This window comes from Melampsora larici-populina, assembly GCF_000204055.1.
Source record: "Melampsora larici-populina 98AG31 unplaced genomic scaffold MELLAscaffold_22, whole genome shotgun sequence".
Lineage (NCBI taxonomy): Eukaryota > Fungi > Basidiomycota > Pucciniomycetes > Pucciniales > Melampsoraceae > Melampsora > Melampsora laricis-populina.
In genome coordinates, this window is record NW_006768786.1 from 621,091 (window position 1) to 648,044 (window position 26,954).

The following is a 26,954-nucleotide window of genomic DNA, read 5'->3' on the forward strand; positions in this document are numbered from 1 at the left end:
TGAACATCACCAAACTGAGTGCTAGAATTTTTTTACAATGACCAAAATCTCCCAACTGGAAGAAAATAGCACATTTTGCCCTACCAGATTTTTTCAGATTTTTTGGGCCAATATCAAGCAAGGCATTTTAAATGCTAGAATCAATCATTTTTTGCCATGGAAAAACACATTATTTTGGCAGTGTAATAAACTCCAGTGGGCCTTTGCCCCACAGGCTTGTATGTCAGATCAAGCGGAATTGGCAAAGGTATTTTTGAATGGACAAGCTGAAAAATGTAGGGAAGATCTCAATTGTTTTTGTTTGACAACCTGGTATGCTTGTCAAAGTGTGCAAACAGTCTGAAGCAGCAAAATCTACAGACAGCCAGCTTCATTCATCTATGGTGATGACCTGTCATTCAAGCGCATGATTCTCTTGTTTTTTCTTGGCTACTTATGACCATTTGTTCAATGTGAGTGTTGCACTGCCAGAATAGATGCCTCGGGTTGAGAAATCCAAAGCATCATTGGAGGCAAATCCTTGGACAGAACTTGTCCAAGGTTTTGCATCCGAGGATACCTCAGATTTTTTAATCCAAGGTAAATATGTTGGTAGTGTTGGCATGTGGCCAAGCAACAACACAATGAAGGTTTTGATATGGGAAAGATTTGTTGCGGGTGGTGACAACTTCCTGAATTTGGCACTCATCATTTCACAAGACACATCCATTCCATTCATGGATCAATTATGAAACTTACAAGATCTAATTTCCCAGATCTTCAAGAAGAGTCATATTATATTTTAGGAAATTTTTCCAGAGGGCTTCTGGTGTTCTGGAAAACACACAAAGTGGGGCAATTGCAGTTGCAGAGCACCAGAATGCCAGAACACACCAAAAAAATGTTTTGGTGTTCTGGAAAAAGTTGTGTGGCAATTTCCAGAAGGCCCTTCCTGTGTTTTGTTAATATCAACATTTTTCATTTTTGTAGAGTATCAAATGGAAATATCAATGTACCCCATCCTCAGAGCAAAACAGAAGATGAAATGAAGAAAGGTGACAGACATGCCGTGGAAATCCTGGATGGATGTTTTCACATGGTATTTATGTGCATGGAGATGTATGACAATGTCATCAAAACATAGAAATGGCCATATGATATGTATGTTACTGAATACTTGGATTAAACAATTAGCCTGGAAGTTTAGTAAATTCATTTCTACACCTTAAAATGTCTCTCTTTGGAGGAGCTCCATGTTAGCATGGTACATATTGGGACTGTTCTAGAGCACCTCACTGGTGTTGAAACTTTGCAACTATGTATATTGCAACTCCATCAATTGATCCAACTAGATATATCAGCCCAGCATATTTTCCTTACAATTGGTTGATACCCCTGATTCTTCTGGCAGACAGTGTGTCACAGGTACTAGAGGCAGTCTGATCCAAGATTGATGTCAAACAGGATTTCAACACTTCAATGATGATGACCAAACAATCACATGTTTTCTGGCTGTTTTTTATCTTGACATGAGCTTTTAATGTTTGAAAATTTGACCTTTTCCAATCATTGATGATCACTGAAAATTCTGTTTTCTTCAGGGAGGTCTTAGCCTCTATGAGTCCTATAGATCTATCCAAGAGGGAAGAAGAATTATGGGATACAAATTTAAATCTAGGAGTTTTTCCCAGTTTCCCAGTTTTTGTTTTTGGCTGTATTTTGGGAACATGGGAAACTGGGAAAAAACTCCCAGATTTAACTTTGTATCCCATAAATGTGCAAAGCTTCTGGAGTAGGTTTGGAAGGAATTCTTCCAGCCCTCCGCTTGTGGATCTCCTGCAAAACTTTGAAGCCATCATTGAGTTCACAATGCAGCTTGTGCAGATGATAGACTCATGCCAATGGACAAGTGGTGGTCTACTATGACATATGCTGTCAGAGGTTTGTCCCACTATGCAGACCACCTTTCCAATATGGTGCTCTTTTAACAGGTCAAGCTTTGAAAGAACACAAGTTGTTCTGAGTAGGGCTAAAGGAGAACACGGGTGTGTTGACAAAGAAAAGCGCCTAATGGTACAAGAGACAAAGTTAAGAATAAACAAGAAGAGGATCTACAGACCAAATTTACAAAAGTGTGGCAAGTGAACATGATGCCCATAGAAAGAAGCAACATAATTTCAGGGAATTGGAGATCTCTAACTTGAGCACCATCATGATGAGTGTTTTTTATACCTGAGAATAGTGTGAATAAATTAAAAAGACAAGAGAGCTGGGTAACTTTAAGATAGATAATTGTATCAGACATAGAAAACCACTGGTTGAAGATCTGTTTAAAGATCTTATATGATACTCAGCCATGACTCCTTGGGATTGTGCACAAAAAACTGGACATCACTTCTTCTAAACAATTCTTCAGCTTTATTCTATTGAAACCCACAAGGTTCACCAATAATAATGATGCTGAGGTGGACTTCAAATCCATCTATGTGAAACAACTAAATTTTCATTTTATTTTATCACATGTCACATTTTCACTGCAACCAATCAGGCCACCTTGTGCAAGTCGTCATCCTTCATGGAGCTCAAGTGTGGATGGGATCTGTGTCCACTGATGCTGTAATTCCACCTGAAGGGATGTTATCTAGCCCAAAATTCTCATATTCTTGTATCTACATTTGAAAATTGACCCCAAAGTCCTCTTTGAACTTCAAGTACACCAAAATGTACACAGATCATCTTGACCATCTATTCATGAGAGAGATTGGTGTCTGCCATACATACATACACATATAACTTAATGAGGAGTAGAACACTCAATGTGGCTATATTGTTAATTAATGCCCTCATACCAATATCATATTTCTCCCCAGGCTGCAGATCTGACATGAACTCTTTGGAGCAGAGGCAAGATATGAAGTATCAACTTACTGCCTTCATGGCAAAAAGACAACGGAATCCAGATTTATATCAACAATTTTGAGTCGAGTGACATAGATGCTCATTGGTTTGGATGAACCCACCCCATGCCTACGTCACCCAAGAACGACAAGCTTAGTCTTCTACCGATAACCGCTCAAACTGATCATTCAAATGTATGGACCTCCTCAAAAGATGCCATGAACATATCTATGGTGAAGTAACTCAAGCATTCCCAATCAAAATTCAAAGCAAAAAAAACAATCATCTCAAATATCCACAAAGCAAAAAAAAGAATGCTGCAGCACTAGAGAGAACAAGAGAAATAGAGAATGAATGAATGAATGAACGAGGTAAAGAAAAAAAGAACGATGAATGACGCCTTTCTATGGCCGGACTTATTGAACAATTTTTACGCTTATAAGTAGTTAAGAGTTTTGTATGATCACAAGCGATTCTTGAAATGAGATTTGTTCATTTTCTACAACAACACATACAGCACCTCTTTGGGTCCATTGTGATCCCATAGGTGAACAAGGTTTATCGATCATGAATATTTTGACGTCTTGCTTCCTCACGGATAGCTTGGTTCCAAGCAGCTCGACCTGCATCATTAGATTGTAAACGCAAATCACAAAATACCTGGTGGAAAAATTTCAGCGTAAGACAAGGTTGTTAGTTATATACATTTAAGATCACATTGACCAGTCCAAGAAAGTCTTCAGAGGGACCAAGACAAAAAGATGATTGCACGTACCTCTAACATCTTCGTTTTGAGCGTCTTGATAGTCTCCTGCATTCGAATTTCCTCGGCTGGGTCGACTTCCTTTTTGGTCTCATTACTACTGCCTTCTGGGCCCCCATTTACCTTGGCTACCGCGTCCTCGCTCTCGAGACTGAGCCTTCGACCGTTCTGTGAGCTTGCATCGGCGTGTAGTATCGGGTAAAGATCGTTGTATATCATCTTCACCACTTCCGTATTGGCGAGTGTAGAATATTGCTGGGCTCGATCAAGTAAAGGCATGATGGGGGCCATCAGTTGTCCGACGTTTTGAGTCTTGTCTAAATCCGCTGGAGGTGGGTACCGAATGCCAGCAAGTTGAGTGGCAATACACGAGCAAGCAACAAATATCTGGCGAAGAAGGGCGATGTGTTCGAAAATGGTTCGGTTGGGGAAGATGAATGATAGCAAGCTCGAAACCCATGTCGTGGCAGTTGAGGTAATGAGTGAAAGTTCAGCGGCAAATATACAAAGTAGGACCGTCCAACGCCACTATCCAACGATATCCAAAGTCGCATCAGTGTGAAATTAAAGTCATGGATTGAATAACCAAGTCGACTAACAAATGCACCGGGATCGGTCTTTCGAAAAGTGCCTATGAGTGAAAGTGAGGCAATGGTGAATGTGTAGAATGGCGCCAATAGCTTGAGCCCTTCCATGAGAAATTCTCGAAGTGTGGCGCAATTTTTCCAAGTAGCGATCACGGGACCAAACCTGATAACAAGCCAATAGGATCAATACCATGATAAGATGGGACAAGTGGGCAAACAGGGAGATTCAAATTTTAACAGACCGATCATAGGCCCATCGCTTCGTTCCATCACTGAGAGTCTCATAGGCCTCTCGCATCCCGATGAATTTTGACTCGATTTCACTCTTCCACTCCAAGACCTCCTCTTCACTACCTAAGTTGGAAGGCGGATTGAGCTTATCAGGGTGGAAAGCTTTGGCCAATTTCCTCCAATGTGATTTGAAACCAGAATCATCTATTTGTCCTTCAGATAGAACCGGAGTTGAATCGATTACTTTATTTTGGGTGCTGGGAAACGGTAAATTAGAAGCGATTGAATTAGATCGAAGGCCAAGAGTTGAGTAATGATTTGTCCCGGCCTGCTTGTAGTATGTACTAAGGACTGTGTAAACTAAATAGAGTATGATAACACAAGCATGAGCCATCGTTCGATGTCTTTTGAGGTGATTGGTCTGTTCCGCTTTATGAATCTCATAGATCGGATCAAAGACTGGCTTTTGGTTGGCATCAGTCGGCTGAGGTGGCAAGGGCTTTGGCCGATAAGAAGGCCTTAATCGGTAGAATGCCCCAAGTGCGAAAGAAGACATATAACCTGGCAGGAACCACCAGGCGAAGAAATTAAATACGGGACTGAGGTCGCCCAGACGAACAAGGAACGCCGACGACATTATCCGGAATGGTTGTATTCCCGAGACCTACGGGGTTCAAATAGACGAGGTTTACCATTGCAGAGCATCGATAATCAAATAGTTAGTTCCTGATGAAAGATACTGAAAGTGGATTGAGGAGTGAAATTAATCCCATCAGGCCGACAAGTTGCCAGATTTTGTTATCATATATCCAAGATAGATGAGCGCCGAGTTATAATGGCGATTTACAGTACAGCCCCGAGACAGAACTAATCACAAAGACTGTCATAAGTGACAATCCATCGAACAATGGGGATTGATATCATCCCCAATCCTTGCCGAACATGAAAGACTATGTCACAATAAGCAGTCTACAGGAATTTGAATCCAGTCACCTCCAATGTAAGCCATTCATCCATCTTGATCAGACTACTGAGTCTCTCAAGTCGCAAGACTGAGGACCATCTTACATGAGATGGTCGCAATGGCATGAAGGTTGATATACCCTCCTGGTACGAGTTGATTTGCATCCCGTATTTCCATTCCGTGGCCACCTGAAACAAGAGTGATGATCACTGTAACATGAGCTCTGCAGAAAGCAGTTCAAGATCAGGCTTAGCTGGCTAGAGGGCGACCTGATGAATCATTGATATAAAAACCAAATGAAAAGGTCTTCGAAATATAAGCTCTTGCCTTTGCGAATGTCGCGGAAGATGAAGCTATTCTTCCGAATCGCCAATGTGTGAGAACACAATAAAGAGCTTTAATGCCAACTTGTATGTTTTCAACCGAGAATGGCTCGATCAGGCTCTTGAACCGCATATACTGGTCTCCTGAAACGTCGACGAGAAAGTGTTTGAGAACAAGATAGAATACCATTCGAGCGGTTCGAAAACTTGATGGGTCAACATGATGATAAATCTGCGTCTTGCCTTACGATCATGCAAATCCTTTAAAACTTCATTCGATGACGAGAAGGATGGACCGGGAAAAAGACGTTGAAAGATGAGAATGAGAGGAATTCGAATTGCGAGAAAACGGCCCAAAGGCAATAGACGACCAGTAAGACCAAGATTGGGTCGTCAACCCGTCATTGATCAAAGCCTGAGCAGCAGGTTCGGAATGCAGTTAAGATCTAAAGACAAATACGTCAATCTGACCCAACAAGGGCACATGTCCTTTGGATCTCGACCCTTTTACTATATAAAACATCATGTGGGGTGTTTATGAAAAGATAAAAACAGAGAGCGTCTTACAGAAGATCGCGTGGGTTATGAATCAGATATCGTCAATAGAGTGTCGGTTCCGTGTCTGAGGAAGTGTCGATGATGATGTTTTCGAATTTTTGAGTTTTGAAGGTGTGTGCTGAGACCAAGACGTGGAAGGATTGTCAACTCGCAAAAGGGTGAGTGTTGAGTGTCGATGCCAAGAATTGAGTTGTAATACAGTCAAGTACATAGTCAAAAACGATCAAAAAATATGTGTATATCGATTTCAAATCACCTGGATATAAGGCTACATACCTCTATGTAGTATAACCAGAAACCAATACAGGGGGTGAAGACTCACACACACTTTCCTGTGGTATCGTCAGACGGGTGAGCATCCTAAACGCTTGAAGGTTGTGAACGCGATTTCACCCACAAAACACGAGATTGTTCAGGTCAATCGAACTGAGATCACTATGCGAGGATGACAAGGGTTTACCATCGTCGCACTGCAGAGGATTGCTGCTACAAAGCCTGAGCACCTAGAAATCGAAACCTGATCAGTGATGACACCTGATTTTGTTGCGGGACGATCGAAGACAACGCCTGCCTTATAAGGCTTGCTTTGTTGACTTTCATGAGGTCAATCAGCATCAACGGTAACGTAGGAGAGGGGATCCTTGATTCCAGCATATCGGGTCATGATTCACTCCAGACAACCGGAGACTGAATTAATGAAGGTGAGCTCTTCATCGCCGTTTTTGATGAAACCACACTACAACCCGATCTTTGACTCTAATAATCATATGCCGAGCATTTTCTTTTCTTACTTTGCACTGGTCACTTTTCATCCAACTCTCATCATTCAATCATGCTTTTTTTGCGACATCTTTCTACCTTTCTCCTTTGGCAGGCATCATCGGCCCAGGCGGCCTCATACTCCCCAACGTTGGATGTCACAAACCCAGCCCAAGTTTTCGCTGCGACGACTCAAGCGCTTCAGAACCTTTTGACTTACTACACACCCACTCAAGTGAGTGAAATTTGTCATTTATTTGCGGGTGCTTTCAAAACCGCTTCGCTTAACCAATGAGTTACGCCTATATTTTCTGATTATGTAGAGTGGAGTGTTCTCTCAAGTACAAACCCCATGGCACGAATCTGGTATGATTTGGGGTATGTTCTTTGATTATGCAAAATGGACAGGCGACACACAATTCTTGGAGCTTGTCACAGATGCTCTCGTCAATATTTCATACGTGACTGAACAGTGGGTTCATGTTCCTCTACTTGCTCAGCTGCTCAGCTCTTGGGCAGTGCCAAGGTTTCAAGACTGACTGAAGTTGAATATCTTAGTGATTTCTTGGGTGGGAATGCAGTTAGCGTGGTCCAGACCCTTTTGGGAGTCTGGAACGATGATCTACTATGGCCAAGTCAAGTGAGTCATCTCCTTTACAAATCATACATCGAGAATAGCTCTGATAGATGGTTCTTTCTTTAGGCAGGTGATTGAGCTATTCTACCCTTTCGTCATTGGAATTGATCGTCAGCGCGAGACTGAACCTTTTTCTGCTCACCTCGTTGCTAGCCGTAGGAGGAGCAGAGGTGTTTGGTCCAAATGCTATCATGCCTCGTTCCAATGGTGACTGGATCTCACTGGCTACCAAAACTTACGACCAGACTGGAGTTGAAACTGATGACAAATGCGGAGGTGGGATATATTGGGTAGGCGTCCTCGTCTTCTTTCAAAATAACGGAAAGATATCTCATCTTTTCGGGTATACCTGGTACAACGTCTCTCTTCCAGTCTCGCGATCGTGGGTCTCCGTCAGGCGTATACAAGTCTCTCATCACGCAGATTGAATTCATCTCACAAGGCGCTAGAAACTATCTGCAAACCAAAAATGAAACAGCATTAGCTCAATCGAAGCAGGTTCTTGACTGGATAATGTCTTCCGGTCTTGGAAATTTGAATACAGGCGAGCTTCTTGACGGAATGCCGAGTAATAACTGCCAGCAATTCACAAAAACGAGTTGGAGTTACAACTATGGACAATTGATTGGATCGCTGGCTTGGATGAATCTTGCAACTAAGAATCAAACTTATTTAGACATGATCTCTCCTTTCTTTGACTACTCTGTGAAGCTTTTTGCTCCGACTGGCGTCATTACTGAGCTATGCGAAGCTGATGTATCGTGTAATAGAGACCAGCAAGGCTTCAAGGCAATCTATGCTCGGAACCTAGTGTATGTTTATCGGCAGACAACTAATGCGACTATTAAGGATGCCATTCAGAAGATGATCGACGCCTCAGTAAATGCAATGGTCAGCAATTCTTGTGATAAGCAGTGGAACTGTGGGGGAAATTGGACGACAGACACTCAGCCTGTGAAATACATTCGGTCTCAGGCTGTCAGTGCCGCACTCTTGGTATCAGCAATCGGAATCCATGGTAATGCTTCGGCTGGATTGCTACCTGATGTCCATTCACAGGCATTAGCAGCTAGTGCAAACACGACTGGTTCGGTATCTTTCAAAGCTACGGGATCATCCAAAGACAAAGCGAAGAAAGGCACATCCGCTAGCCTCAAAATGGGCTCTTCAAGGCAGCGTCTCCTCAGTTTAAGCTGTTTATTGGCAGCGGCACAAGTTTCAATACTCATGTACTGATGTATTTTGACCCGTTACGCTGACATTGTTATCCCATTCTTATATTACTCTTGCTCATGTGCACAACTGGCTTCTTATATTGGAACTTATTGAGTCATTTACCAGCTATCTTAATTTGTACCTTCAATCCACAGGATGGTTTGCACATTGATTGTTCAAAACAACCATCTATCTTTCGGATTCCTCATTTCATCAATTGTTTTGTTTTGTCGTTTGTTATGGAAATTCATGTAATCACGGTCATGATTCAAACTTGATCCCAGATGTTCATATGGATCTGGTTATAAAATGAAATCTTAACCTTTCTATAGCCAAAACATCAACTTGGAAACAATATGATTTGATTCTGAGAGTATGCTCTATATCACTCAGAGAACGGGATTGAGATGTTACAGGGTCACTTGGGTCAATCGAACAGCTTCCTAGTACAATGGAGAACATTTTTTATGAAGATAAAGTCGGGCTATTGATTAGAGTAGTTAAAGTCCAAGCCATGAAGAGATAGTATAGCCATCAGGATTGGTGGGGTATATCCTATTGTCAATCGCAATCTGGGTGAATATGGTTTTTGGCTGGCACAGAGAACTTGCATACACAATAGAACATGATAGGTCATAGAGATACAGTGACATCCGTCTTGAGAGTTTGTACAATCTAGTCCACAACGTCCATTTTACTACGGTCATCATGCACACACGCTTTTTGTCCCAACTTAACACGAGGCCCAAGCCAATTTACTGGAAATATGCAGGTATGTACATTGTACATCCTATTAGCAAAAGACCCACACAGCATGCATAATGTAAACCGCACCTTTCTTCAAAACTGTAAATAACATAAAAATCAGTGATCTCTCTACATTAATATTGTGCATGCAAATGGAACTGCATCAAGGTGGTTTTGTAACAAAAACTTTTCAAGTCAAGGATTGGATTTGGATCTTCATGAACAAATCAAAGGTGAAAAAATCACAGTATGACTCAAAAGATGCGTTCAGAAGGAGTGAACTGCAGATCACTTGATTGAGATGATTTTAAAAAAATAGTTCAACTTCAACTCAGAAAAAAACTTTGCCTAATTGACGTGGAATTTCTTTTAGGTTCATCCACATGCATTTGTAATCAAATCTACAGATGAGCAATAATTTATCTGTCCCAACCTTGGTCAAGAAAAATCACAAATTTAGTCTCTTTTTGACTTCTTTGTATTCATGTTTTCGAACTTTGGTTGCTTCATATAACTAACGAAATCTAATTTAAATTATTGTACTCACACAAAAAAATACCAATAAAGACAAACAGAAATCTACCCCAGATTCTTCGCTCACTTATGATCACATACATACACATATATATATATCTAATCAACCCTGATTAAAAAAAGGTTAAAAGAAAACCATAAACATAAACACAGTGACACCTTATGGAAGATAAAAAAAATCACACAACGACCAAAAGAAGATTATTCCGAAAAGAAAGAACAATTATATCACCAAGACAGAAAACAAAGTGAATTACAAAAAGAAAAAGAATGGATTTGATGATTGATGAAATGTAAGAAAATGTAGAATAATTCTATTCCGTTGCCCCAGTGACAGTTTTCTTTTTAGCTCTAGCTTTCTTCTTGGGTCCTTCACCTTGTAGATCTTCCTCAACTTGCCCCGTTGTTGGTTTGCGCTTTTTAGTTTTCTGTGGTTTGTTACCACCACTTGTTCCTCCTTCCAAGTTAATACTTTCATTAGCTTCACCACCTCCCATTTCATCAAACGTCGGTGGTTTAGATGTCGGTACATTTGCAAAAAAACCTAATGCTTCTTCATCATCGTCAATATTACTACCCCAACCTGCCCCTCCCTGGTTGTTATTACTGTTCGCCAATGCAGCCTTACGCTCTTCCCTTAGTCTCACACCGCCTATCAAAACAACAAGAGTCCAAGAATACCCTTCAATACGAGTGTATTCTATAGTTTGTGTAACAAAAAAAGATGGACTCACGTAATCCGTTTTGAACCTGCTTTTCTTTCAAAGCCTCTCGTTTAGCAGCCTGAGCACGAAGTCCAGCCTCTAATTCTTCTTCATCTAATAGCAAGGATACAACTTCGTTCGGTTTCGCTGTATCTCCGCTACTTCCCGACATTGGATTTGCCCCACTACTTGAGCCTACTACTGCGTCTTGCACTGTCTTCTTCGTTCGTGCCAGTTTAAGTATACGTTCATCAATTGTACCTGATGTAATCAATCGATATACTGTCACTTGTCGCTTTTGTCCCAGTCGATGTGCTCGATCCATAGCTTGTTGATCGTTCTAAAAAGAGGGCCCGCACCATATGTGGTCAGTGATATGAAATCGTTCATGATTGTTGACTGGGTTTTGATGTGTGAGGAGAGTACTGGTTGACTTACTGATGGATTCCAATCACAATCATAGAAAATTACTGTATCTGCAGCAGTCAAGTTGATACCTAATCCACCAGCACGAGTCGATAGCAAGAAGATAAAAATCTCCGGACGTGTTTGCCAATCCATGACCATATCCCTTCTCTCACTGATGGTTGAACTACCATCCAGTCGAAGATAACGATAATGTCTAAAGCTAAGATACTCTTCCATCAAATCAATCATCCTTGTCATCTGAAAGTAGATCAAGACTCGATGTCCACCTGTTTTGAGTTCTTGTAACAGACTATCCAATCTTGCTAATTTACCAGAGTCGAGCATTAGTTTCTCTAATTGAGGTACTTCCATGAAAGAACGAGGTAATTGATCGGTCGAAGAAGCTCCCAAAATACCGTTGGTTTCTAGAGATGAGAATCTTTCTTGGTATCTTTCACACATCTCCATAGATTCCCTCGATTCATCTGGCATACCATACAGCGCAGCACGAACTAATGGATCAAATCGAATGCGACTCTGTTCAACCAAAAAGCTTTGATCCCGACATGTAAAATTGATGGGCGGGGCGACTACCGTCTCTGAATAGATTTGAACATCTGATCGAGTCATTCTTGAGCTGGAGCGAAGGTCATGGACGATTTCTGACAATTGCGGCGTGTTGGGTACGTGCGACACAATGTCTGATGCGAGAATCTCGGAGCGGGATAAGACATCAGTAGTTTTCATATCAAACGCAACCGAGTCCGTTAAACTGTCAAGTTGTGATAAATGTAACAGGGTCAGTTTTGAGAAAAACTCGATACAGATCTCTACATTTGCACCGAAGCAATTGTGATGCTCACCTGCTTGCTTTTGCTAATTGTCTCAGGTGGTCTCTCCGTGACAGAAGCCAAGGTATGCGTTTTGCTGTGGGGTCGTGTGCCAAGCGTTGTATATCACCAATACTGAAATCTAGCAACCTAGCCCATGATGGAACTAGACATCCATCTGAAGCGGCTTCAAGTAAGTTCGGTGTCGACCAAATGTTCATTAATCGATCCAGATAAAGTGTATCGAACCCAGCGCGAGATGATGAACCAGGCACGGACAGCATTCCCCCTTCTCGATACACTGTTTTCGGAATAGTGAAGTCGATCATGCTACGAGTCGAGTAAGCACACTCCAAAAGTTCCCCATCTCGTGCCACATTTGCTGTGACGCCAAAGCCAGCAAACGATAAAGGTGCCGTGACATCCGCACGTTCAAAAAGCTCTGGATGATTACATACTTTGCGGAATTGCATGATAAGATTCATTAAACGTTTGACGGCCACGTCATCATTCGATAAGGAAGTAGCTTTTTGGACCAAGTCGGCGATTGACATATTCTCACGTAACCGGCTGTACATGAGTTTCTGGCGAGGAGTAAGACCACAAGCAACATCAATCTCAATCTTATCACCCAATTCGTTCTGCACGTTCTTCTTGATTCTTCGAAGCATGAACGGTTTGAGAATCATATGCAATCTTCGTAGCTGATGTTCATTCATTCCTCCAGCCTTGTCGACGCTATTCTCGATGTCCTTCGCAAACCATTCACTGAATTCTTCATGTGAGTCAAACAACTGTGGCATGATGAAATGTAACAGAGCCCAAAGTTCTAGTCACAGTGAACATACAGTGATCACCGACAAAAAAAGTTAGATGTTGACGAAATGCGAGGAAGACATCGCTGGAAAACATAGATTCGACTTACCAGTCATGGAATTTTGGATCGGGGTACCCGTCAATAGTAGCCGATTTCTGCAATGAAACCCAAGCAGAGTCTTCCAACGTGTACTACTTGAGCTTTTGATGGCTTGTGCTTCATCTAAAATCATGTATTGCCATTTCAAGGTCTGGAAATATTTTTCATCTTGTACTACCTGTTTGTTTATCAATGAGATCATACATTAGGCGCCATCTACGGTAGAAGGGATAATGATGAACAGTCTCACCAATTGATAACTGGTGATGACCACATGAAACGGGGCCTCCCGATCATACCGTAAATGTTTCCGATTCCAAAACTTTCGCAAAATCGCTCGGTCCTTGACGCTACCCCAATAAGGCAGTGCTTTCAAAGCCGGAACGAACCTTGTGATCTCTTGCTGCCAATTATGTAGGGTAGAAGCCGGAGCGATGACTAGAAAAGGTCCCCAAATGTTATGCACTTCGGCTAAATACGCCATCAATGAGATAGATTGCACCGTCTGTGAAATTACACACAGATATTCATAAGTATAGATCAAGATAAATTGTCACCTAGAAAAAGTCGCATACCTTTCCGAGTCCCATCTCGTCTGCAAGAATACCGTTAATACCTTGTTCATACAGATTTGCCAGCCAATTCAAACCCTTCAGCTGATATTCTTTGAGCTCTGCCATCAGCATCTTGGGTTGTTTGACTTGTATATCGCCAGCCATGGTAGGATTCTGGAAGTTGAGGTCATCTCGATCAACTAAATGACATAAACAAACGATTTGGAGTCAGGTCAAGAACTCTAAAGACCAACACAACGATAATTGACTTGAACTACGTACTATCAATCCCTGTGACCATTTTGTTCCCTTCTTCACCAGCAGGAGCAGCAGGATCGGGGGCAACGGCATCGGGTGCGGTGGCTGCAAGCTTTTGAGCAGCCGCGGTATCAAAGGCCTGAGCCCGTTGCTTGGCAGCATCTACTGCCAATCGCGCGTTGCGCGCTGCATGTGCATGTAGATTGGATTCGTCATCTACAAAACATTGACAAGATTAGATGACACGAATCTCGGCGTTCGAGTATGTAGATGGGAATACTTACCATCATCGAAATTGAGAGCTGCCAAATCAGCCTCCGCGCCGCCATTCGCCAAGTCATCGGGCAGTTGAACAGTCGCTCCAGTACTTGTGGCCACAGTTACAGGTTGATCACCAGCGATGGGGGCAGCGCCGGCGGTCTCTTCGCTTTCTTCTGCTTCTTTGGCTATTGAGTTACATACAAATGTAAAGTTGATGGCAAGACTATCAGTGACCAACGCATACATGTGACAAATATTGAGACGAGAAAAAAATCTCACTTTTGATTTTGTTGCCCACAAAGTGCGAGTAAAGCTCAGTTTGCGTGATGAGGAAGTTGAGTTTGCGAGCCTGACGTTTGACTTCGCGCATTTCGTCATCTTTCTTAGCTCGCTCGACTGCCTCCTTATCCGCTTTCCTCTTAGTTTCCCTTTCACGCTTCTCATTCCCACGGTAATAGACCAGTAACTTTCAAACAAAAAAAACGCAGAGTAAGATCAACAAGTGTGGAAGAACACAAACGTGACATATCATAATACTTACCTCTCTCATCAATCGCTTGGCCTTTATTTGCACTTCCTTGGATGCTTTTGTGCGGACGATTATCCGTCTTCCCTCACGACTAACCAAGGCACACAGCCGTTTGGCGTACATCAATCGACTCTGGCTAGCTGCCTGCTGTATTTTACTGACTCGAGGGATATCTTTTCGAGCGATCTGAAGCCATACTTGTTTAGAATTTTCTTCGATCGCTTCCCAGCGTTTATTGGCCAACACTTTAGGATTGGCCAGCGCGCGTTCACGGACAGGTAACTTATAGTCCAATTGATCTGAGAAGGACTCATAAGGTTCAGTTCCATAAGGTAGATCGTGACCCCACGCTGGAAGAGTTCTGTTTTCAATCCTCCGCGTCGCTGGATCAACGAGAGGCTCGGTAGGTATGTTCGATTCAGCGATAACTACATGAGAGGGGAGATGCGCTTCGAGGCCTTCAGGAGCAAAGATTCGATCATCGGCATGCCGTGCAGTTCTAGATGAGGAGGAGGATGGCCTAGGCTGGTGATAGACTTCTGACCCGGCAAGGCGTACTCGACTCGAGGGTGATGCGTGGTTCAATCCGGTACTAGCTATAGCACCTGGGCCAAAGGGATGATGGAGAGGAGCCGCGAAACCAGCTGGAAAAGGTACTGATTGACCTGAAGCTGGATGGGGTACTATGTAATGGGCATATAGAGGAGGATTGTCGGTCGGATGTGCAAGTTGACGTGAAGGGTGAGGGTAAGATGAGGATTCACTCGGGGTAGGTGAATCGGTGACTGATTCGATAGCCTTCCGTTTCCGTTTTCCTGTCGATCCAGCGACTGGACGAGGCACAGGTCGCGAGGTACCGCGATCAATCGAAGGTGGTTGGGCACCCAGAGCAGCATGGTGATCGTGGGGCGAATTCAATAGATTTGCTAAATTAGAAGGAATTCGACCTTTCATTGTCTGCTTGACATCCTCAACCTCTTCATCCATCGCCTCCTCAGCTTGATAGCCTTCTCCTTCATAGGGTTGTTGATCGTGATATTGATGAGATGAAGAAGTCGACCAATGTTGCTTGGGATGACGAGACTGTTGCTCGACATGATCAGCTTGCCAGTCAGCATGAGATGTCCAACTGGCAGGCTGGCCAGCGTGAGTTCGGGAGCGAGCTTCTGTAGCTTGAGCCTCTAGTCTGGCGCGCTCGAGACTGGTCTGCGCGGCCATTTCGGCTTCTTCACGGAAGTGAGCCTGTCGAGTTTGTTCTTCCAAGGCTTGTGCCTGATCACGAATGGCATTTGCTTTGGCGGCAGCGTATTCCTCGCGTCTCTTCAACAATTCTTCGTCACGTTTCTTGGCAGCTTCCTCCTTAGCGATTCGCCGCTTTTCACGAGTTCGTTCCTTGGAAGCGGCAGCAGCTTGCTGTTTGCGGACTCTCTTGGCTTCTTCGGCTTCTTCGCGTTCGGCCCGAAGAGCTTCCTCTTGAAGTAGTAGTTTCTCCCGTCTCAACCGCTCTTCTTCTTCCTGACGACGTCGTTCGAGGCGGGCCTGTTTCAGTTGAATTGCACTCTCAGCACGCTCACCAGCCCAAGCGGCAACTCGAGTAGCCGTCTCTTCCTTTTGGGTGGCATCCCAATCATCGAAGCCACGACTGAGAAGCTGCTCGCGACGACGAGACGAGACCATGTAATTATTGAGTGGCTCGCTCCAGACCTCGGCAAAGTCATCGAGATCGAAGGCATCGGAAGATGCATATCCTTGAGGAGCCGGATAAGGATGCTCACTCAGGGGTGGCAATGCATCCGGGTGAAGGTCCTCTAATGCATCTGGATCTAGAACCTGGTCGAGGTAACGTTTCGGACGAATGATTCTTGAGGTGGCACCACCAGTGGTAGACTGACCGATTTCTGTCTGAAAGAGATCCAAAAAGAGAGTGGGAAATGGAGTAAGGACAAGCGTGACTGAATGAGATGAGGAGTGAACCGTAAGACATACCGATGGGATCGTCATTGAGGGTTCTCCAGATGACTGTGGTGTAGGATCAATCGGTTCGGTAGAAGGAGAGAGAGGAGTGACGAGCGAGGAGAGTTGACGGGAATGAACGGGTGAAGGAGGGTTGTTGAGAATACTTCTAAGGCTCATATCGAGGTGTCGAAGGTTGACAGACTGATGAAAACTCGATGGGGGTAGATGTGAATGAGAAGAAATTAAATTGGGGAATCGATATCGGAATCGGAAATGGAACTTGAAGCCAACGTGTTAAAAAAAAGGGAGAGAGAAGGTAATCAGGTGAGAAGGAGAGGAGGTTCGTTCAATTCGGGTGACCTTCAATTCACTCAGCACCACCGTACCTCTGCCAGTCAAACTCGCAGTCTCAAGTCTCGGTCAGTGTTCGATCGTCAAGTTGAAAGTGTATTTATGATCTTTTATCACTAGTACCCTCTCTCAACTTCAAAGCTTGAGTCAAGTGGAGTCGAGATGGGAACGAAAAGAATTATAATCCAATTTCCCCCTTCGATTCTAGTAATAACTTGACCCTGACTATCCTCACTACAACGTGTTCCTATAACTTACTATTACTCGATCGTTCAAGAGTTTCTTACGTCTATAAATATATATGGCGAGGTGAAACTAATCAATCGAAGTAGCCGCAGAGACAGCGCTTCCCCTCTCCTCATCCGCATCCAGCCGTCTTATCTCTCGCTACCAAAGAAATTAAAACTCAATCTTCCGACTCAAGCCAAGTGATGATAACTCACATGATCTTCAAAAAATATGCATGCCTCTTCCTTTTCGCCTTCTACAAGGTTCATCCTCCCCCTTCTTCGCGTCTACCGCGCTTTTGTAACCACGGACCCCCCACTGTCATCCTTCACGTTGTTAATAATGTGATACTCAGACCTAGTACTCCTTATCGTGCTCAACAAAGGAAAGGTCAGCCCAGACAACACCTCAGAGTCAGTCTCTGCCTTCCTTCCCGGCCGCTCACCTAGGTGGGGTACGATACGTTCCGACTTCTGCTGAATCACACTTAGCTCACCTGCACCGCTTAGCACTGCTTGCAACACAGCAAGCTTTCAGTCATAAAGATGGTATAACACGCAAACGAAGATGCCTGAGATATAAGGCAGTTCCCTCTGTGACACAAGTCCAAGGTGAGTGGAAGACAATTTCTGCTCGACGATGAATAACAACGCTAGCATGCGATTAAACACAACCCTCAGTAGCGCACCCAGCACAACCATAGCAAGTAGCAAGGCTCTTGTATCTTGTAAACACAGTCACCAAGCCTCGGCTTCTACGCAGATCTCCTATATATAACTCACGTCGGCGACGGTGAGAGCTTGGTTTATGAATCAGATTAGTCAATGATGGCTGAAGTGATCATGGACTCTAAAAACATCAAAAACACATGATCCAGATCACAACTGAAGCAAAAGTATTTGATCACATCTTTTTCCATTTTGACAAGTCTATCTTCAAAAACTCAACTATTCAACAATCAGAATGCATCCTTTTGGTCCTCGTAAGAGAATTCCTCAATGTCCAGTATATGCAAAATGGCTTGATTCTCTCTTTCTGGATCACTAGTGCACCTTTCTTGTTGCCAGATAAGTATCTACTCAAAGCCTCTCCATAGTCATCTGCAAAATAAAGATGGTATTTACTATACAAGCAAGCATCGTATTTCATACAAGAGGGTGGTCCAAATGATATGAAGATTGATGCACTTTTGCAAAGAAAGGATATAAAAACATTACATGCAAGCTGTTTGCAACACACATAAATAAATCTTGTTACAATCACCATCATAAGAATCCTGACTCTCAACTAAAAGTGGTAGGACCTTCAAGAATAACATTCTAAGCTCAACTTCTAGGATAGGATGAATGATCAACAAACAGGTAGGTTTAAGCTATCCAAGTACCACCCAGAAATCAAACTCCAAAAATTTTGAACTCATTGAAGGAAAAAAACATGTTCTTAATTCTAAAATTCTTCCTTGAGCTCACCTCATCTTGCTTCTACACTACATCCCTTTTTTGTCACAAATGCCTTCAACTTTGACTCATCAGTCTGGTTCATTGTTGCAAGACCTACAAAGAAGTTTGGCATTTCAATCAGCTTGTCAATGTTTTTTACACTTCAATGGTTCAGGGAAACAATGAAAAGATGTTGAATTACTAATTCAATGAGAATAAAACCAAAAAAATGATGTTCAATCATGGACCCAGAATTAAAAGATACATGGTGGAGGATTCCAACAAAAAAACACCATGTAAAGAAATTTAAAAAAATGACAAGATTGAGAGGTGATAAATCAAAGATTTGTGTCTCTTTGGCTTTCTTCACACTGTGTGTGCCTTGAGGAATACTTACACAGATCAAAGCATCAACTGAATATGTATGAATTTGACTTGGGTGGTAATTGAATCATTTTTACAAAGTACTATGATCAGTATAGATATCAATCCACTAGAAATAGCCTATCTTCTTTGCTTTCTCTATTTTTGACTTCAAAAATTACATCATGCCTGTTTCATGCAGACCATTTACAAGATACAAAGTTGAAGCCCAGACTTGTGCCCAGAATTCTGGAATCCCTTTTTGGCTGTACTTCCAGAAATCTGGTCATATGTCTGGGCCAAACAACAGCCAAAAAGCAATTCTGGAATTCTGGAGTCAACAGATGCCCAGATTTTAACTTGTTATTCTTTAAATTGTCTTCCTCTTGCCTCACAAGGCTTTGTAAGAGGCAATTATAGGTAGCGCTCAAGCTTGGGGGCAAGACCAGATTTTCTGGATTTTTCCCTCAACATCCCATTTGAAGGGATCCATATTTTGACTAACCTGACTTTGAGCTTTAAAAAGCTTCTTTCAAATGTTCTGCTTGGGAATTTCTCTTTTTGAGTTCCCATATGCCCAACTTCCCAGGTAATTGAGTTTTGGTGGTGAAAACCTCTAAATCAGCTGAAAAAAGGTTTGTTACAGGGCCCCTAAAGGGTTCTGGAGTCAGGATTGGTCAAGAAATTTCAATTGAAGCAGTTCAACCCACTGTAACCACCTGCAAGTAGTATGCAGAGATACCCAAGGTCTTGAAGATGAACTGGTGAGCAAGGAATGATGGTCTATGAGGTGTGAAGTTCTCATGGTGGTTGTTGAATCTCAAAGTGCCAACACTCCATACAGACCTTTGCCAAAATTGCCTTGCTCAAAGCCTTCTGAGGCAAGATGTGTACTTTGTTGGGTTTCACACCAGGTGTTTGTTGGTCTCTCTTGCAACATCTAATTTAATAATACAAACCAATTCATTACATCAAATTATCTGTTATTCCTACTACACATTGCTAAAGGTGAGAAGAAGCTATGACATACAAAAGAAACAACAGTCTGCCTGAAACATTGCAACCAATTATTATCAGCATGATCATACAAAAGTCCCCAAGAATCAGATGGTGACAAAGCAATCATCATCATCCTCATCACCTTATCCTTCCAGGACCCAAACCCTTGAAGAAATATCAAGTAGATCTCCTGAAAGCCCTTGAAATTTCAGTACCTATTTCTCCAAGTACATCACCGAGCTCAGACAATGCACCTTGATCAAGAGGAGAAGCATCAGGATCAAGATGAGATAAATCAAGTCCTGAGTTCGGATCAAAATCTCTACGAGCTTGTCGAACAATCTTAGCAAGATCGAATTGACGCTTAAGCCATTTAGATGCTTCTGGGGAATTCGAAGATGGAAATTTTTCACGCCAACCTGGTGCTACTGATACTACTCTTACTTCTCTTGATGGGTCTGATGAATCATCAAGATCTGGATCAGATGAAGTATTTAAGAAATCAACGGATGCTTGGAATGAAGGTAGTTGAGATGCAGCGGTAGAGGTAGATGGAGATGTTCTTGATGAATTCGATAAAGGAGGTGATCTAGTAAAAGGAATCCATTCAGATAATTTCTCAAGAGCTGTTGCAGTAGGTGGAGGTTGCTCTAATTTTGATTTAGGCTGAACTTCCAGTAAATAATCAACACTATGAATTTGTTCTAAACTTGCACCTGAATAAGTAGGATCATGTGAAAATTGAACTGAGATCGTTCGAGTTTGTAAATCGTATAAAAATTGTGGTGGTGGATGTGATGATGGATTTGGATTTGAACAGATCGGTTGTGGCGATGATAGGAACAGACCAAAGTTTGGATCAACATCAATCGTCAGACGAGAATTAGCGGCGCATAAACATCCGTGCCAATCTAAGAAAAAGAGCTGGAGGAGATCGATATGATCAACCAAAAGAATGGAAAAAAGTTCAAAAGGTGTGATGGAGTCAAATGGATAAAGTGATTTGCGTGTTTCGTCGGTATGCAATGATTATATACCATCTGATCGATGATGAAGACAGACCTGATTGTTTTTACGATGCATAAGATCTCCATCTATCAGAACAGGTCGCTTCATTTGATAAGCAATAACCTGTTAAGAAAATCATGTTTAGTATGGTGTTAGAAGATGAAATTTTGAATGTAAGCCAACCTCTGATCCAACATCTGAAGCTCCACCTCGAACGTCCAAGACCTTTTCTGAGCTTCGGTTCTTTATGATAAAGAGTCCATCGGGGAAATGGTGAGATGATTCAAAGGGGTGAGGCGAGATGGATTGAGTTGATTGGTAAGGTTGGAGGAGGTGAGCTTCAGCATATGATGGGGGAGGTGCTGAATGGATGTTATCAGATGTTGGTTGATGATTAGTTGATGAAGAAGGTTGAGGATTGATTTCTTGTTCTTCTGTTGGGTTCATGATCATGGAAGGTGACTGATTGCTGAGCTGAGGGATTATGAAATCAAACCAGACCACCTAAAATAAATTGAGTAAGCTGTATTGGTGATTACATACTGACACTCAAACCACATTTGAACTTTGAAGTCTGAAGATGACCTTCATTAGAAATTTACATGAAACACCCCAACTCGAGTTTCACTCTAATAGCTATCTACCTCTTTCGGCTCACTTCTTCAAGGCTTTGATGAATCGCGGAGGTTAAAGGAAATCCAACGTCTATACCCGTATAAATGTCATCATTCAAGAAAAAGATACCAAGTGGAAGCACCATTCCAACTGGTTTTTATCCATCACATTACAATGGTCTTCCTCTCACTTCAACAGGAATAGCTTCATTAGATGATGTACTAGGTGGTGGAATTCCAGCTTCATCCAGTTTTCTGGTAGCTGAAGATAGTGATTCATCCTATTCAAGACTAGTACTGCGATATTGGATCACTCAAGGTTTGGCGGCTGGTCAAAGATCATTGGTCATTGGTTCTTCTCTCGATGATGGTGGTGGACCTACGGCTTTGATCGATCGATTAATGGATCTTACTGATAATGAAAAATCGGCTCAAGTTCCAGTTCACGATACTGGACTAGATGATGATGATGAAGAAGAAGAATCAAATCTGGATGATAAATCAAAACAAATGAAGATCGCGTGGAGGTATGAATCTCTGGGCAAACATCAAGCTCAAACAGGTCATTAGAGAGGCTTTTACTTTCTCACTCGCAAACTCGCTGCTTCAAACGATTCGCTAAGTCTATCCTTGAACATTCTCAACAGAATTACACCAACGCGGTCAATGTCATTCCTTTGACTTGAGCAAGACTATGGTGCTTTCAGACGAACAAAGAAAACGGATCAGTTGCATAGATGTTGCCGACTGTCCTAGTTATGATGACCTTCTTAATCAAATCGATCAAATCATTAGCGCCCCTCACCCTCCTTCCCATCCATATCCACCGCTTCGGATAGCCATTCATTCCTTAGGCTCACCAGGATCACCAGCAGCATCGCATACTGTGAATACTTTGCAGATGATGTCTCTTCCACTGCCCAACTCCCCCAGTTCATCATGACTTACAAAGCCTGTTTGTTTTTCGGGACCAGATCCTTTTCAAGTTTCTTGTTAGATTGAAGTCTCTCCTGCAACCTTCTTCTTCCGTGGCCATGATCACTTTCCCTAGTACGATCTACTCAGCACAAGCGATGCCAATGCTCTGTTGGGCAACCGACGGATGTCTTGCCCTCGAAAGCTTTGCAGGCAATGATGCTTCTCAGACTGCATTTCCAAGTGAGCATTCAATCATGACAAAGAACCTCCGGCTTTCTGAACTAGAAGGAAGCCATATGTGTCGGGCTAGCTGACGTTGTTTTTGCTCAATTGGTTATCAGACCATCAAGGTGTATGTCACTTCTTACGCCTACCCTCACATGCCTCTCTCTCGCCTCCCTCGACCAAGCTTTCTGTCCTACGTGGACTTGGCGCTTCCGATTCTGCCGAAGCCGGTGGGATCGATACCAACCTAGGCTTCAAAGTCGGTAGACGAAAAGGTTTCAGAATCGAAATGATGGGCCTCGGCATCGATGCTGAACCCATAGAAGATCCAGCAAGTCACCCTTATTCAGAATCGATCGTCAATCCTGAGCCTGTTATATCCGAACCTAAAGTAGAGTCTCCGAAACCGAAAGGCAAAACAAAAGTGAAAGCCCGAGTCCGGTTCGGAGGTACTGATGATCTAGAAGATCATGCGAGCCATAAACATCCAGTCAAGCATCTTGGCAACACTGATTGGTGAAGTTCACGGGCGAGAGTATGACTAGCCTCCTCTCCTAGATCGTACTACCGAACCAATCTTCGTACATGGTTTGTATCCAGATCGGCAGCAAGAAAAGACAAATGACTGGTATCTTGCTCAAGGATGTTGGACCTGGTATCCCGCCATTCGAAACCAATTGCACCCCATCTCAAAGGTTGTATTGAGAGTCTAACCTTGTAATTTCCATACAAAATGCAGCCTCATAGACAACTCCACGTTAAAAGTATGAATTGTGTAAATATGAGATGTTAAACGTGAATTTTACAAATGTGACATGTCTGATATTAAGTTCCTCCCAGCTTATGATAAGCTTTAAAGGGTAATTGGTTTACATGAGATGGTATAATAAAGGGAGTTTCATCGCAACCAACACATCGATTTAACATCATTTGAATCAACTTTACATTCATCACTCATAAACTGGTCACTTTGAACTCATATACCCAAGACTTCAGATCCCATGAGTTTTGCTGGTAAATTCTGATATGTCCTACACTTCACCTTGACTTCACTACGTTGGTACAATGTGACTGGAAGGCTCCTGCAAGGTGGACTTTACTTTCCAGGATGGTGTGTTCATGTCACAGCAACACCCAACATTGACTCATCAAGTTGTAAAATGAGTCTAGACTTGTTTGCAGAATGGGCTGTTTGTGTGGGAGAGGGTTATCAAAATTATAACCCACATTGACGTGTTATCAATCATCAGTAAGGGCCATTGATGTGGCATGATGCATTGCGCAATTGATATATGTGTGGGAGAAAATTTAAACCCAAAACAACACCAATTCGGCATGTTAAAAAAGAGGCAAAACAGTCTTAGTTATGTAATAAATAACAACTGATGCTTACTTTTGATATTTATCATGTTCCCTGAAACTAATCTGGAATTCAGTAGCTTGAAAGTTCTGGTCTGCTCCTTCAACACTTATCCTCACTTATCATCTTTTTCTATTCACTTGAGCAAAACTACTGGCATGTATTTTAGCCATCCTTGGGATCCTTGATAAGAATTAACAAGAAGCAGAACTCAAAACTCAGTCTAATATATGATAAGCAATGCTGAAGATGTATAATGATGAGGTGTTGAGTGTTTTGTAAAACAGAATCTTCAAGTTGAATGAACAGAGAAAGTTGCCAAAGATGACAAACAAGGTATCTAAAAACAGCAATAGATATCATTGCTAGGTTTCAACCTTATGAGTAAATTGTGAGAATATTCACAACAGGTGTGGTATAACATAAGTAAGCAAACAACACTAAAACAAAATTAGAAACAAATAATGTAACCAAGTAAATGAACCCCAACAGCCAAAATGCCCATGCCTTACTTCTGTGAGACAATTCTGTGAAAAGCACAAAAAGCCTTCACTTGATTTTGAGAGGTGAGTGCACACATACCGGTATTGAGATCTGATTGTCAAGAAATTGGACATGGATTATATTGTATCTTCTCTTTCTGCAAACTTCTAACCTGTTGAAATGCCTTGTAAATAAACCCAGCAAGATAACTTCTTGGAGTGGCTCTAATGGTGATTGCACGGGGGTTCAGGGGTGTAAGACCTTTGGTCATTAAAACTGGCACTTACTACAAAAAGATACTAAACTACTTAAATATCAACACTTAGGGTTTCTAATTGGTTCCTGTGTGATTTAGGACTAGCCTTCCTACCCCATATCCTATGGAACCAGTCTCCTATACTGGTATCCCATTGATTTGAAAAAAAATAAGGTCTCTTGGGATCTAGAAAACCTTGTGCAGTGTTCTCACAGCGCCCCCCAGGAAAGTTCAGTGAAGTTTCTTTTCAAACCTTCCAAGGGGTCACAGCACAAGCCCACAGTGACCCAAGAACTCAAGTTTAGTGGTAGTGGCACAGTAGGGTTTTTCCTAAATAGATTCTTGTGCTGAGGCCAACTGTAGTTGCAGAGTGGGTCCCCAAGCCTGCACGGTGAGCTTGAGTACTGTTACATTTGACAAAGAACCTGAATAATAGTCTTCACATCATCATAGTCTCAATTCATTTATATCTTGACTTCTTATGGTTGTATGGAGAATCTTAGATTCTAAAAGGTTTTCACCAAGTCCCAAAATTGGCAATAACAATTTGCAAATGATCAGCTTTGCAACAGATATTGAACAATGGCTCAAGCTTTGATATTTTTCAGTCAGAATTGGAATTTAACCCAGTCATGACAAGAGGGCTTTGAAAACATTTCCCTAACTTCCTTTACTCCATCATCAAGGTTGTAGACACATCAAAGAGGTCATTATCTCTATGTATGCATCTCAGTTGCTTGTCAATGTAATATCCTAGACTTGTACTGATTACAGCTTACCTCACTCTGAAGACTCATGTTCATACTGTGGTATTACCTCACGGTGCAATCTAAGTTATAATACCATCACACCTCTGATCTTGTATCACAAAGCTTATATCATATTGAACTGTCTATAATCAAAACAGTGCCTCAAAGTCAGTGAAGAAAGAAGAAGACCTAAAAGAAGATCAAAGTTTAAATGAATTCAAAGCAAGAAAGAATGGAGAAGTCAAGATAAAAAATACAATTATCAAAGAAGTTTTTATTACCCCACCTTCAAACTTTATCTCAAACGTAACAACTCCTCGCAATCTCTGTTCCCATTCATCACACTCAACTCAAACTCTATTCATCATACCTGGTTTCAAAGTGTGTAATAGCCAGCCTAATAGCCCAGAAACTAGTGCCAATTTTACTTTGGCTGCATCTTCTCAATTCAACAGCATGGATAATACTTTGGGGAATATGGCAATGGCAGGTCCAGATCCACTAGCACTAATTATGGCACATCTTGAAGCCATGGATGTTAGATTATCTGAGGAAACACAAAGAATAGTGTCCTACCCAGCTACCCAGCCAACAATTGCCCACCCAAAAGCTTGACCTCCAAAAGTACCAACACCCAATAAATTCAATGGATCATGGGGTATCAAAGAGGACATCTTTGTTAATCAAGTAGAACTCTACAATTCAATGAACCCCATGCAATTTTCAGTTGACTGCACAAAAGTTGGATGGAATTTATTTTCTATGACAGGCAAAGGAGGTGAATGGATGAAGCCTTAACTCAAAAATTGATTCAGGGTGATGATGGAGAGGAATTGACATGGCAAAAGGTCCCAAGTCATTTCAAGAACACAATATTTGACTCAGAGAGGATTATGAAGGAAGACAAGGCTATTAGAGCTCAAAAATAGACAAGTACAGTATCAACATACTCCCTCAAGTTTAATAATTTAGCTCTTGATACATGTGTGTTTCTCACGTAATGGCACCTATATTATGGGGTCTGGTGCTGAGATCCAGGCCTATGTTCTTCAAAATGGCACCTACATTTTGAAATGACCATTAGGCACTGCAAAAAGTGCCTACATGCTCATTTTGTAGGTGCCATAAGAAAACACCTAAATCTCAAAATTAATATATTGGTGGATAGAAAAAAGATTTCACAGTTACAATTAGGATATCAGTGGATGGAAAATAGATCTCAAGTTATGATTACAATATTGGTGAATGGAAAAACTAATTTCAGTTGTGATCAAATTACTGCTGGACAGAATTTTTTTGAGTTGCAATTAAGGTATTGGTGGACAGAAAAAACATGTCAAGTTGCAATTA

General features: G+C 42.0%; 5 protein-coding genes across 5 annotated transcripts; 2 read left to right on the plus strand and 3 right to left on the minus strand.

The window, feature by feature from the left end:
* Positions 1 to 3,107: 3,107 nt before the first annotated feature.
* Positions 3,108 to 6,437, minus strand: MELLADRAFT_116707 (uncharacterized protein; the record flags this gene model as incomplete). Its single annotated transcript, XM_007410883.1, has 5 exons — positions 3,108 to 3,537; positions 3,653 to 4,168; positions 4,240 to 4,390; positions 4,470 to 5,122; positions 6,313 to 6,437. 4 exons carry the CDS (start codon positions 5,093 to 5,095, stop codon positions 3,436 to 3,438), a joined length of 1,395 nt encoding a protein of 464 aa, XP_007410945.1.
* A 528-nt stretch (positions 6,438 to 6,965) lies between these two features.
* MELLADRAFT_87666 (family 76 glycoside hydrolase) lies at positions 6,966 to 8,772 on the plus strand (the record flags this gene model as incomplete). Its single annotated transcript, XM_007410772.1, has 8 exons — positions 6,966 to 7,004; positions 7,178 to 7,297; positions 7,386 to 7,534; positions 7,582 to 7,702; positions 7,766 to 7,769; positions 7,853 to 7,989; positions 8,072 to 8,717; positions 8,759 to 8,772. The coding sequence occupies 8 exons, from the start codon at positions 6,966 to 6,968 to the stop codon at positions 8,770 to 8,772; spliced, it is 1,230 nt and encodes a 409-aa protein (XP_007410834.1).
* A 2,107-nt stretch (positions 8,773 to 10,879) lies between these two features.
* Positions 10,880 to 14,850, minus strand: MELLADRAFT_36442 (uncharacterized protein; the record flags this gene model as incomplete). Its single annotated transcript, XM_007410882.1, has 9 exons — positions 10,880 to 11,239; positions 11,338 to 11,746; positions 12,213 to 12,966; positions 13,063 to 13,231; positions 13,304 to 13,558; positions 13,629 to 13,739; positions 14,097 to 14,305; positions 14,406 to 14,592; positions 14,668 to 14,850. Coding segments are annotated over 9 exons (2,637 nt in total), but the record flags the coding sequence as incomplete, so codon positions are not given.
* A 5,089-nt stretch (positions 14,851 to 19,939) lies between these two features.
* On the minus strand, positions 19,940 to 21,452 carry MELLADRAFT_72052 (uncharacterized protein; the record flags this gene model as incomplete). Its single annotated transcript, XM_007410881.1, has 3 exons — positions 19,940 to 20,915; positions 21,054 to 21,122; positions 21,183 to 21,452. The coding sequence occupies 3 exons, from the start codon at positions 21,450 to 21,452 to the stop codon at positions 20,169 to 20,171; spliced, it is 1,086 nt and encodes a 361-aa protein (XP_007410943.1).
* A 163-nt stretch (positions 21,453 to 21,615) lies between these two features.
* On the plus strand, positions 21,616 to 23,578 carry MELLADRAFT_116710 (uncharacterized protein; the record flags this gene model as incomplete). Its single annotated transcript, XM_007410773.1, has 4 exons — positions 21,616 to 22,175; positions 22,261 to 22,499; positions 22,588 to 22,771; positions 22,873 to 23,578. 4 exons carry the CDS (start codon positions 21,719 to 21,721, stop codon positions 23,274 to 23,276), a joined length of 1,284 nt encoding a protein of 427 aa, XP_007410835.1.
* Between the last annotated feature and the right edge of the window lie 3,376 nt (positions 23,579 to 26,954).